The sequence below is a fragment of the Psammomys obesus genome, unplaced genomic scaffold (assembly GCF_907164565.1).
Source record: "Psammomys obesus unplaced genomic scaffold, mPsaObe1.curated_primary_1811, whole genome shotgun sequence".
NCBI classification, from domain to species: Eukaryota; Metazoa; Chordata; class Mammalia; order Rodentia; family Muridae; genus Psammomys; species Psammomys obesus.
The window spans coordinates 24,607,389-24,620,821 of NW_026587216.1; the positions used below are offsets into that span (position 1 = coordinate 24,607,389).

The 13,433-nt window shown below is 46.4% G+C and overlaps 1 protein-coding gene across 1 annotated transcript in view; it reads left to right on the forward strand.

The window, feature by feature from the left end:
• Window positions 1-7,043: 7,043 nt before the first annotated feature.
• Window positions 7,044-13,433, forward strand: part of Sbspon (somatomedin B and thrombospondin type 1 domain containing) — a 28,685-nt gene continuing 22,295 nt past the window's right edge. Inside the window, exon 1 of the mRNA XM_055603631.1 lies at window positions 7,044-7,278. Within this exon, the coding sequence (XP_055459606.1) occupies window positions 7,065-7,278 (214 nt within the window). The 5' untranslated portion in view covers window positions 7,044-7,064. The remainder of the gene's footprint in view (window positions 7,279-13,433) is intronic.

Genomic DNA, 13,433 nt, shown 5'->3' on the forward strand with positions numbered 1-13,433 from the left:
TCCTTATCATCCAATTAAAATCCCCTCAGCTATGAAGAATAACTATTAACACCACCCAACAGCTGCTCTTGTGTGGATCCTTGGGGCCAGATGGGCCTTAACAAATAGTAGCTCCGTTATTCGTAGTACATGCGAATTTTTTGGAGGCCTAGCGTGCAAAGAACACATTTTCTCTCAAGCAAATGTCTAGGTTCAAGGTCACAGCTATGGCCTGCCTCCACACCCACGCGGGGCCCCCCCACCTCTCAGGGAGTGCCCTCACTTCCCACTTGTCTCTTTGAAAGAAATGGAATAGGAACATTCCTCTCAGAGAAGGGGCACATATCTCTCTGGCTAATGCTCCCCCCTCCATCCCGGGCTTTGTGCCCTTTGCTGACACAGAGTTTGCGTGTAGGAAGAAAGAACAATTTGCTATAAAGATTCCTGGTGTGGATCCGAGGCTATTTTACCGTACAAGGACCAGATTTACACGTCTTTAATGTCAACCAGATGATTTTCTTCTTTGCATTTTTCAGCTTTCGCTTATAATTCCCAAGAATTTTCATGCAGCCTAGGAGAAGGCCTTGGCACTGACTGCAGCCACGCTCGCTGGCATGAGACTTCTGGCTGCACCATTTTAAAGTTTTAGAATTCCGTCTTACATAAACTCCTTACACACGGATGAAGGCACTGCAGTGTACAAACTGGGGCGTGTTATTAGCTGACAGAGTTTTCGAGCTGGGTGCATTGACTGGGTCTAACAGACTTTTCTTGTGGAAAGGCCGAGGTGATATAAGTTAGGGTTGTGGGTCTCACAGCTTCCATTTGCTACAGCGCGGCCCGAGAAGGCAGTAAGTGACCCTGGCAGGTGCTGTGGTTTGCATGTGTTCTGCAGCTGTTCCAAGGCAGCACGTTAACAAGTTTGACCTTTGGGGAGACTCAGATCATGAAGCCTCTTCACAGATTCATGAATCCATGGGTCATCACAGAATGGCTGTTATAAAATGAACATTCTCTCTCTCTCTCTCTCTCTCTCTCTCTCTCATCGTTCAGCTGAGCAGAGGAAGGCGCCATGCCTTTGGACGTCCCAGGCCCGTGAGCCAAGTAAACATCTGTATAAACCGTCCAGCCTGTATTGCATCTCTAATAAGAGAAGGCAGGCCAAGAGGGCATTCCGTGTTTCAAGAAAACGTCATGGTTTCTGGGCTGGTGTGGACCGGCTAACGGGCTGTGGTGCCTGTGGCTGCTAGAAACATATCATAGCAGAGGTTCTTCTGCGCAGATGCTCACAGCCCCAGCCGGCTTTAGCTCCACCGGTGTCTGCTCAGCCTACCACAGCAAAAGCCCCGCGTGGCCGTACCTGCAGAGCATCCTGTGGGTGGAGAAGCCCGCTGGAACCTGGCTGCTGCCTTTGCCACGAATGCGGAGTGTTGATTTGGTGTTGAACCTGCTCATGCTATTTTGGTGTGTGGGTCAGGATGAACTATTAATGATCCACGGGGTAGTGGGATAAAAAGGCTACAAAAACAACAAATTACAACAAATTGCAGCTGGAAAACATTGCTACTCTCTTGTTCTTCACTCTTCTCAGGAGACACTGACCTTGGCACTGTGTGAGATTCTGTGTGACGTGGATGGTAAAATTGAGGCACGTTCCTTACTTCTTTTCACCATAAACCCACTGAGAAAAATTCTCTGGGAGCCTCAGTTAGGATCAGGATTGATTGGGTGGGCAGGGGGGCAGGTGTGTGAACATGGACGTGGAGGCCAGGGTTGGCATTAGGCATCTTCCTCTACCCATCTCCACCTTATTATTATTATTATTTTTTAGACTAGGGTCTCTCACTGAATCTGGGGCTTACCAGTTAGGCTAGACTAAGTAGCCAGGCAGCTCTGCTCATACGTCCTATCTCCACCCCATCCCCAGGACTGGGATTATGTATACATACGACTGTGTTTGGCCTTTTGGTGGGTGCTTGGGAACCAAACTCAGGTCCTTATGCCTTCATGTAAGCACTTTATGGGTGAGCCATCTCCTCCAGTCCTTGGGGTTGACATAATCAGGGAACACAGTAGACTGTCTGCTGTTAAGGGTTTTGGGTGCATTTCTCTTTATTTTTCTGGACTTTTGTGGACACTGGTCTAGGAATCTATTTATGGTCATTAGGGTAACACCCAAGATGTTCTGACTGGTCCAATGGTCTTGCTGCTGCTATTCCAAGAAAACACCAAGCAAGGGCTCTGTGGCATCAGTGTTGCCATTCTGAAGCACAAAGCCTGCAGGAGTCAACAGTGACCGACTCCCCTACCACAGCTCCAGCTACAAGAGGAGCCCCATGACTCACTGGGTTTACACTGTAGATACCCACAGACCTCAGATATTTATGTCCAATGGAATCATAGGAATTATCACTTCCAAAGGGACTGTCCTCTGGGAGCTGTGGAAACAGAGACAGATGGAACAAATAACAGAAATTTCAATAGAATAATAGAAAAAAGAGAAACAAACCTGATATGGTAGCACATGCCTATAATCTAGTACTCAGGAAACAGGGGCAGGGAGATGACAGGTTGCAGGCCAACCTAAGCTACACAGTGGTATATCAAATAAAGGCAAAACAAAAGGAAGCAAACAAACAAGCCTCTCCCTCCAAAAACCTACAAAGGCTAGGAGCTGGCTAGACTGTTCATCCTCTGGACCCCTGAGGTGGGAGTAAAGAAGCCCCCCAAGAAGTGCCACTACACTCATGCTCCCCATTTGACATACACACACATAAAATAAATACGTTTCGTAAGCAAATCAAGGGCCAGGAATGTATCTCAATGATAGAGAGCGAGGCCATGGGTTTAGGCCCCAGTACTCAAGAAAACATTAGTCAACTGAACTTTACCTGGGAGGCTTGCTTTGGCGGCACATGAACTAAAATCAAAGTGAAGAGAATCTATTTGGCCCTGGGCAAGGGTGACATGCCACCCCATGAAGCAGTTTGTATTTCATGGCACTGAAGAAAGTGGGTACCCACGTGTGGAAGCTTGGAAGCGGATCCAGTTCTCCGAACCTGAACAAAAATAAACTCAGTTCAAAATGGACCAAAGACCTTTCTGTGAGGTTTGCATCCTCTAAACGGCTGCAGGGAGATGCAAAGCCTGTTGAGATACAGATGCAGGAAAGGGCTCTTGAAAGGACTCCGATAGCTTGGGAAAGAATAGCAAGAATCATGTCTGGCACGGTGGTGCCTGCCCGAAGGGCCAGCATTCAGTAGGCAGAGACCTGAGAGCCAACACAAGTTTGGGGCTGGCATGACCTATACAGTCATGATTTGTCATGGCTACATGGTAAAATTATGTCTCAGAAAAAGTGTGTGTGTGTGTGTGTGTGTGTGTGTGTGTGTGTGTGTGCGCGCATCTGTGCATGGGCGCACATGTGTGTACGAAACTCTGAAGCTGACCATGGGTGTATTCCTTATCAGCTGACCCAGCTCCTCAGCCTGAGAACTTACATTTTAAATGCATCCAAGTCTCTTGGGAAATTATTCATATTTTGGTTTCCAAATACCCAATTACAGTATTCAGCCCAGTACTTTCTAATGTTACCCATCTTTATTTTTGGTTACCATCTTTTTTCACTACCCCATTCCACAATCTGTAAGTTATGGAAGAACCTTTAGCGATTTGGAAAGGGTAGTTTTGTGTCTGGGCCTGTTTAGCCACTGAAGAGAGCTTTGAAGAAAGCTACTAATCTCAGTAGGTCCAGCATTTTAGACTGTTCCAAACAGGACTTCTATTAAGCCTGAAATTTCTCAACATTCAAAGCATTCATGTTAATGCTTATTTAATTAATCATTTTTTTCCAATTTCCTTTGGGTGCCCTAACAAGATTTCTGTCCAAAAAGTCAGCTAGAAAAAATTCATGGGAATGATGTCCAATTTCCTTTAAAGGGGGCTGGGTAGGGTTTTTTGGTTGTTTTCTGGGGCTATTGTCATTGGGAGATGGTTATTTAAGTTGTTAATGATCTTATTCAGAGAGGAAATAAGGTTAGGATATTAGGTAATGTAAGTTAATTGTTAGTTGATTAACTCATAGTCATGTCAGACACTAGGCTAATTTATCACAGGAGTATACATCCTAGGGTTAACAGATAGATATGATTATGTAGAGACAGGTAGTTCTCTGAGGGTTTTGAAGACTTAATGTGTCTCTCAGCTTTGCAAAGGGGGAGATATTTTCTTCACACTTATACGGGATCAAGAGAAAGCATGCAGGTGGAGAGCCCTTACAACCACTGTGTTCTGGAATCTGATGCAACTGTCCAGTCTTAGTTTTCCTCTGTAATTTTCCCAATCTTGGATAGCTCTCAAAGATAACAGACAGGAAGTCCTTAAAGGCACAGTTGATTACTTCCTATATTTGTCTCAGTGATTCCTGTTCTTCACATACCCTCACGGCATGGGAAACAAAGAGAGTCATTGTATCTGACTGCATTTGGCTTCTAGCAAAGGTGTGAGCACCTTTGCTACTTTACATGTAAAGTGTTACTGCTTTACACTTTGCTGGCTGCTGCACACCAAGAAAACTACATCTGCCCTTTCCTTGCATTTAGCCTAAAAGCATGACAGGGGGTGGACCTTTAGTCACCAACAGACACTTTGTGTCCAGTTTACACCTGTCACTGGATTTCCTGTAGGCTTCTCCTGGAGACCAGATTAGCATTCTATGTGGGATGAAGATGCAGAGGTAATTGTCAAAGATGGCAGAACCTAATCTAGATTCAAGTCCTTTCTCACTACAAGGCCCAAATCCCCAGAGTGTGAACTTGAAGCTCCTTGAGTTGGAGCAGCTGGAGGGTAGAACCCAGGGCTTCTTTCCTGACAGACAAGTGTTCTAACCCTGCAGCTCTGGTCCACTTCTAACCTCCTTCCTTTCAACTTTTGCTTTTGTTGGTGCATAAAGAAAAAGAGGAGTGAAGGCATGGTATTTGAGTGAGCATTTGACAGTATGCTTTTTTTTTTGCTTCTCTATTTTATTTTACATGCACACACATGACAGTGTGTGTGTGTGTGTGTGTGTGTGTGTGTGTGTGTGTGTGTGTCTTCTGTGTCCAGAAGAGGGTGTCTGATCCTTTGGCACAGGAGCTTTAGGCAGTTAATCACTCCAAGTGAGTGTTGAGAACGAAATTCAAGTCCTCTGGAAGAGCAGCAAGCTCTTTCAACTACCCAGCTGTCTCCCCTGCCCCACTGTTTTTCTTCTGTGAGGACAGAACTCACCTCCTTTTTTCTCCTACCATTTCGTTTCATTTCATGTTTTTGTCTGGGAAATGAACTAGTCAGTGCGTTGCTTGCTTCTTATACCTTTCTGGCACTACTCCAGATTCCTATGGGATTACAGAATTGTCTGCCCAGGGGCATTGCATGGAGAAGACAGAGGAGAGGAGGCTGGAAGATAAATTGCATGAATGTGTTGCTACAAAACTACTAATAAAACTTCTAACAGGAGGAGGGCAGAGGGTGTGTATAATCTGTTGGCAAGACTATTTAGTCTCAACTATCAAGAACTAAGAATACAAAGAAGTGCATATTATGTCTTTAAACTGCAAAAGGAAGAAATACTTGCCCAAAGAAAACAAAAAATGCTTTCCAGTGCTGCGAACTCCTTTGTATAAACTCACAAAGAAACATTTTTCTTTTTCTTTCTTTCTTTCTTTCTCTTTCTTTTTCTTTTTCTTTTTTTTTTTTTTTTTTGTATGTTTTCTTTGGACAATCAAGTAAGATTACATTCTACATTGCTCAAAGCAATCCGAGACTGGGGCTTATCAGATACAACCCTTAAATGTGTTTCCCCCCCTCTATTTCATGTTTAATTTTTATATTTGGTTGCTAAGTTGCTTTTCTGTGTTTCTAGTAAAGTTTTAAAAATTAACTTTCATTACTTTTCTCTCCAACGAGAGAAATTCCACTTTGAGAAGACCTTGTATGGATAAGGAACAAACTAGACTCCGAATTTAGTTGGATTTCTTAAGTTCTCAGATGTAGAAAATGTGTTTTTCCAAAACTACGCTAATTAAATGATTTAAGATCACAAAGGAAAAGTGAAACTTCCATGATAAATTTGGATAAAGAATAAAGTGCAGAAAATTGAATCTATTTAGAGAAGAGAAAGAAACACGAGTAAGAAGTTGGGTGTGAAGCCGGGCGTAGTGGTGCATGTCTTTAATTCCAGCACTTGGAGGCAGATGCAAGCAGGTCTCTGGGAGTTCAAGGCCATCCTGGTCTACACAGTTAAGCTCCAGAACAGCCCAGAGCTACATAATAAGTTCCTGTTTCAACAAACAGCAAACAAACAAACAAACAAACAAACATAAATTGGGCTCAGGGTGTAGCTCAGAGGGAGGACAGGGTTTGGGTGAAGGTCCCACCCACAGGTGAAGGTGGGACCTTCACCTCAGCAGGAACAAGCGAGCAAGCAAACAGAAGATGAGCAAGCAAAACCTCCAAAGTTGGCAAATACCTTAGAGTGAGCTTTAAAAACAAAAAACAAACAAACAAACAAACAAAAAACATTTTTGGAAATCGTCTTCAACAATAGCATCTTCGTCGGCCAGAAAAGGCCACTATAAAATGCTGCAGAAAGATACCTCTGGCTCCTCCTGTGCCTGAGAGTTGGATAAGCAGTTTGGAAAGAACTTTTCAAAAGTGAGCGACCTGGGGCGCCTGGAGGTCGCCCGGGTGCGCCAGGGCTCCGTTTTGTGTGTTTCTGTGTTTGTGACAAACTTTGTGCTAACAGACACGGGCTACCTCGTCCCCAGACGTAAGGAGGAGGCACCTGCTTTGCGGCTCTCCGGAGCTATCCGGGGCGGGCTCGCCGCGGCGGGCTGGCGGTCGGGAGAAGAGGCGCGTCCCACCTGGGCCCGGGCGCCACCCGCCCAGAGCCACCCTCCCAGAGCCCGCCGGGCGCGCAGCCAGGGCGGCCGAGGGGCGGCGCGGAAGGGCGGAGGGCCGAGGGCGGGGGCTGCGGCTGTCGGAGGAGCGGGGGTTCCAGCCCCCGGCTCAGGCTGGGTCCGCTCGCAGGTGTCGCAGCAGCTCTGGCCATGAGGACCCTGTGGATGGTGCTGTGCGCGCTGGCACGGCTGTGGCCCGGGGCCCTGGCTGGCTGCTCAGAGGCCGGGCGCTGCTGTCCTGGACGGGACCCAGCCTGCACCGCCCGCGGTTGGAGGCTGGACAGGGTCTATGGAACGTGCTTCTGCGACCAAGCCTGCCTTCTCACCGGGGACTGCTGCTTCGACTACGCCAGGGCGTGCCCAGGTCGGTGGCTGGGCCCGGGGAGGGACCGCTAGGAGCCAGGACTGTTCTGGTCGCTTCCAGGCCAGCCCAGTATCAACTTCCCCAATCCCAGTGCCCTCCCCTGGATCCCTGGCTTTCCCAGCCCTTTTGATCAAATGTCCCCAAGCAAGCACTCTTCCCCTCTAGGACATTGGTGGGGCCACCTCTGGGGATGAATTTGTGACTCAACAACTCCAGCTGCGTAGAGTCATCTGAAGCCTGGAAGGATGGCCCTGACAGTTTTCAGGGGTGTGTCCCTGGGGCAGCCTTCACCACACATTCTGTCAGCCTCAAAGATAGAGTTTGGGCATGGAGAAGGGTGAGGAGGCCAGGAAGGTGAAACTATCCCACCTTGGGCCAAGCTTGCCCTGGGAGGGCTTTCTCAGAGGTCTCAAGTGTTTTGCGGTGGGCTCCAACAAGAACCGCAGCAGTTTCCTGTGAGGAGGTTTTCTGTGCTCTCTGGAACTATCTTTAGGGTCCCCCCTCCCCCTTCTTGAGTCTGTATAGTGTTTTAATCCCTCCAGCCTTCCTTCGGAGCGAGGCCTCTTCTTATTTAACTTGCCGTAGCATCCCACAGTTCTATACCCCTTTCAGTCAGCGCTGGCTTAATTGCATTTGAAGGTGAAGAAATTGGAAACATGGTCCTGGAAAACAAGCTATGCCTAAAAGTCAGCTCTGGAAACAAAAGCTCTCTCTGCGTCTTGATAATCAGATCAGTCCCCAAACTGCACATATGACAGGGCTGGAACTCACTGGTCCCCACTCAAATTCTCTGCGTCTTCTGTGCAGAGGACCGAAGGGCTGTGCCACACCCCAGGAACGGGAAGCCCAGTAGCAACAAGGCATCTCTTGCCTCCTCGCTAAGAGCCAGTCATCCAGGCCCGATACTGAAAGGGCACTGCCGAAAAGCTCGAAGATTTACTGACTGACTGAGAACTAAATATTTACCGGTAACAGAGATGCCCTTTTTTGATAAGTCCCCCCCCCCCCCCCGTTTCAAGGCATCTTGCCTCAGACTAAAGGAAGCTGGGAAAGCCAATTACTCAGGAAATGTAGTGAGTCTGAGCCACGCATGCCTCAGCTGCACCTCCGTGGTGCTTGCCGAATCACTCATTCTCGAGGGGCTTGCCTATAAATTAGCTGGGGTCCCGCAGCCCAGGTTTGTGGTGAGCACGACGAGGGACCACAGTGCAGATACAGTCCCTCAGGGAGTCATGATGTCCCTGGACACAGAGAGACCACATGCACACGGTACAGAGGATCCCTGTTCCTGCAGGGGACACTCGCGGCTATAACCGGGGATGCTTCACAGCATGATTTGATTGTTTTGTTCCCGTGTGTCCTTTCATGCCAGGTCCATCTGTCCTTTCATGTTTGATGCTCTGGTGTTTCTTTTGTATTTTTTTTTTTTTCTTTTGGACTTCATGGTCCCATTTAAGTGAAATAAAGCCCCATATTATTACGACAGTGGATCTGACAACGGAGGAGGCTACTGCTTGGCTAATGGGCAGAAAGTGTGCCCAGCAGTAAGGTGATGGACAGAGGGATGAGTAGTATTCTGAAAGAAACACAGTAGCAGAGCAGCGAGGGGTTTTCCTCATATTGCTCGGACCTGCATAAAAGCAAAAAAATTTTAGTTACTTCTGGAATTTCCCATTTAATATTTTCAAGCTGTAGCTGGTTGTGGATAACAGAGCATGGGCAGTGAAAGTCGCGGTGGGAGGAGGGACTACCACCAAAACAGGTAATAGGGGAGACAGTTTGGAGTGAAACTGTGGAGCCTCTTCGCATCGCCATCCAGTTGGCCCTGTGTGTCAGGGTGCTTCCCAGTCCCCAAACCTGACAGAGTGGATGCAACCAGATAAAGAGAGATTCAGGCTCCTCCAGAGGGCCGAGGGCTGAGGGGGTTACAGAGAGAAATTTCTTTCTCTTGGTTTTTGATACAGGGTCTCTCTATGACTGTCCTGGAACTTGTAGAGCAGGCTGGCCTCGAACTCACAGAGATCCACCTACCTGTGCCTCCACAGTGCTGGGACTAAAAGTGTGCACTACCATGTCTGGCTGTAACTGGATTCTAAGAGACCTGAAAGGTCTAATCTGAGTCACAAACCCTCCCAGTCTTTATCTGGCCACAAAGAAACTAAATACCCCCTTTTTAAAGCCTGGGATGTAAAAATAGTAAAATCAATCATTTTGGACTGGGGTCTTATTGGATGAATTCCGGAGATTAAGTGAGCCTACCATCCTGTGAAGAACTCTAAAGCCAATCATAGAAATTGCATGCCTGGGAGAAGGCCTATGAGTGCTGGACGAACAACTAAAGCCAGAGAAGGGAATGGTGTTTGGTGGAAATCAAAGGCGTATCCAAGAGTCCTAAATATACTTTCCTAAGGGTCAACGGGGAACTTCGTAAGCTAAAGAAAAGCAAACTTGAGACCAACAAGGCCCTTGCTGGTACATGCTCTGGTCTGAAGTTTCTTGTGATAAGAAGAAGGAAGTAGAGGCCATTGGAAGCTGGCCACTTGGTGAGACTGAGCCTGCTCATGCATTACAGCTAAGGATAAAGGCAGGGTGGAGCTGAGAGGCCCAGCCTCCTCAGCCCTGAGCAAGCTGACTTACTGTGGGTCAGGATTGCTGTGGGCCTGCCTCCACTGGCCAGAGCTAAATGCAGCCAGAAACTGCCCGTGAGAGCAATGCTTTGGCAGAATGCCTCTATTCTCATGGAATTTTCCCTCCAAATATTTATTGTTTGTGATCCCTGCCCCTCCCCCTCCCCTCCCCCTGGAAATGGCCATAATGTCATGATTTGATCCCTAATGTCAAAGAGTCCTGGGTTTAACCCTTAGTCTGCCATCCCTACCCTTAATGGCTTTGGAGACTGTATGCCAGTCTCTTGGTGCTCAGAGTATCTCATGTGTAGAAGCAAAATGACAACAGCATCTCAAGTGTGTTAATGGAAGATAACACCAAAGAAACCCAGAACTTGGTGATGGCTTGGGTTTAATGCCATAAGTGGGTTGAATGTGCCATAAGTTTCTTCTCTTCCTACAAAGAAAATAATAAGTAAAAACCAAAACATTCACTGGGCGGTGGTGGCACATGTCTTTGATCCAAGCACTGGGAAGTAGAGGCAGGTGGATCTCTGAGTTCAAGTCCAGCCTGGTCTACAGAGTGAGTTCCAGGACAGGCAGGACTATACAGAAAAAGTCTGTCATGAAAACCAAAACCCAACCAACCAACCAATCAACCAAACAGACAACCAAACAACAAAGCAAAAAACCTCCACTGGGGATATCTGAAATAGCAGGATTGGAGACAGACCCAGACCAAAGTCACCTTGCCCTGCAAGAACTTAATGGAAGTCTTGCTTGCCCAGTGTCTCTCCCAAGTTGCTAACTCAGGCCTGGGTTCACGTGAACTTAATGCTAAGATCACTGAAACAGTGGGCTGTGTTGAACCCTTCATAGCAACCTAGGGAAAAGGTAGAAAGAGGCATAGCAATTACTAATTCACATAGGACAGGACAAAAACTGAATAGCCCCCGTGTCCTCTCTTGAAATCCAGTGGGAAAAGGAACATCGTGCTTATGAACTTGAGCTCCCAACCAGTCAAGAGGAAAGGTGGCTGAGATAATGCGGACTGAGGAAGCTGAAGCCAGCATAGTCTCAGAGGCGCCTGTGGTGTCTCTGCCTTTGCCTCTGCAGGGCTTGTGACCCTTACTCAAAGCACTGGACTTAGCAGCAGTGCCTACAGTCCAGTATCAACGCCCAGGGGGTATTTGCTGTGTGCCCCCAGCCACACCGTTCCTAGCCCTAGCCACCCCTTTCACGGCTATTGACTCATTACTACGGCATTAGCACAACCTGGTGATTTTACCCTTCATTTTGGTCTCATTAACATAGAAGGATTAGGTAATTGTCTGAAGGACCACCACTCGAAAATGATAGAGCAGGATTTGAACCTACAAAGTCTGGATCCAGAGCCCACAGCTTTTATACGCTCTATTGTGCTGCCTCTAATAATAATAATAATAATAATAATAATAATAATAATAATAATAATAATAATAATAATTAATGGTTTATGGGAAGCTGTAAATAGATACTACTGGTAGAACAAGTGTTCTGGCAGCTGAGTGTTCTGGGGTGAGGGTCTGTATCCTGATCTTTGCTAATCCTCTACACTCACCACCCCCAATTCTGGTGCTGAGGCTGAACCCCACGCCCATCCATGTTAAGAACGGGCTCTAACTCAGCCACACAAAACTCTCTTCATATTCACCTGAAGATCCAACTTAATGTGTCAAGAGACTGTATATGGCCACCATTATTTGTGGCTTTGGAATGTACTGCTATTGGGACATACCTATATTTTACTCTAAAAATGTTTTCTGACAGGCATGGTGGAGCAAATCTTTACTCCCAGCACTGGGAGGCAGAGGCAGGCTGATCTCTGTGAGTGTGAGGCCTGTCTGTCCTAATAGCAAGCTCCAGGCCAGCCAGAGATATATTGGGACCTCCTGTCTGTCTCTACTTCTCTCTCTTTGTCTCTGCCTCTGTCTCTGTCTCACATGCACAGAGAAAGAGAGAGAGAGAGAAAGAGAGAGAGAGAGGAGGGGATAAGGAGAGGGGAAGGGAGGGAGGTGGGAAGAGAAGAGACTGTAGCATATGTAACTGTTGAGGGTAGTTTGTCAAGTATAAAAATAGCATCAAGGAGACCGTAATGTAGCTGGGTGGCAGAGCCCTTGCTCAGGGTTTGTTCTCGAGCATCACCAAAACAATGAGGGGCCCACAAGTGCATGAAAGAACACAGTTCTCCTGGAAACGCTGCCCAGACATCATTACATTTTTAATTTGTATTTCCCCACCTCCACTTCTGCATTTACATGATCTCTAAAACCCTCCTTGTCTGTCAAAGTAGCTTGTTTCATCTTTTGCTACAATTTTATAGACTAGTCCACCTGATGTCTTAAAAGATTTTGTAAAAAGCCTATTGCGGACAAGATGACATAGTTTTTACAACAGGAAAAACAAAACAATAACAAAACCTGACTTTTTTTTTGAGGTACAAAGAGGTCTTTTTATCTGGTCTCAGAAAGGCTTTGACAAGGTCACACAGAAAAGGATGTACATGTGCAGAAAAAAAAAAAGGAAGATGGCAGACATGTAAAATAGCATCATCATGGGAGCCATTTTGTAGTTCTACAGATTGTCAAGAAGCAATAATTGTGAACAAATGGGCACTGCTGTAATGCATGCAAAGAATATTCCTTAGGGACACTGATACGTCTAAACTTGATGTGAGGGAGAAAGCATTTGGCTTTTGACTTTTAGATAGAGCAAGCAAGTACAGCTGGGTGATAGTGAAGAGTGCTTGTGTCCATGTGAGGAGAGAGTTTTGCGTGAGAACAAGATGAGGATGCTACACCAGGGAAGAAAGAACTCAATGGGAAGGAGAAGATGAGGGAGCCTTCTCTTTCGAGCAGCTTAATTTGTGATGTGGTGTTGGTATGTACTCACTTGAGAAAAGTGTCATTAAGAAATACATTGGAATATTTTTATTTGTTAATTTATTTACTTTTGTTTTATGTGCATTGGTATTTTGCCTGCATGTGTGTCTGTGTGAGGGTGTCAAGTCCATTGGAGCTGGATTACGACAGCTGTGAGCTGCCATGCAGGTGCTGGGAACTGAACTTGGGTCCTCTGGAAGAACAGCCACTGCTTTTAACCACTGAGCCATCTTTCCAGCCCCAACTCCCCGCTTTTTTTTTAAGGTAGCCCACGATGGCTTTGAATTCACTATGTAACTGAGGGTGGCCTTGAACTCCTGACCTTCTTTCCTTCAGCTCCCAGGTGCTAGAACTGCAGACATGTACCACAAGACTTGGCTGGGAAAAGAATTAAATTATCTTTGAAAACATTGTAGTGGTTCACACCTATAATCCTAGCACCTAGAAGGCTCAAAGAGGAGGATTGTCATTTTAGGCCAGTTTGAGCTAGATGGTGAATTTGAGGCCATCCTGGCTGTACATTGAGGCCTTGTCTCAAAACACACACACACACACACACACACACACACAACAGCTTAATAAATAATAATAATAATAATAATAATAATAATAATAATAATAATAATAA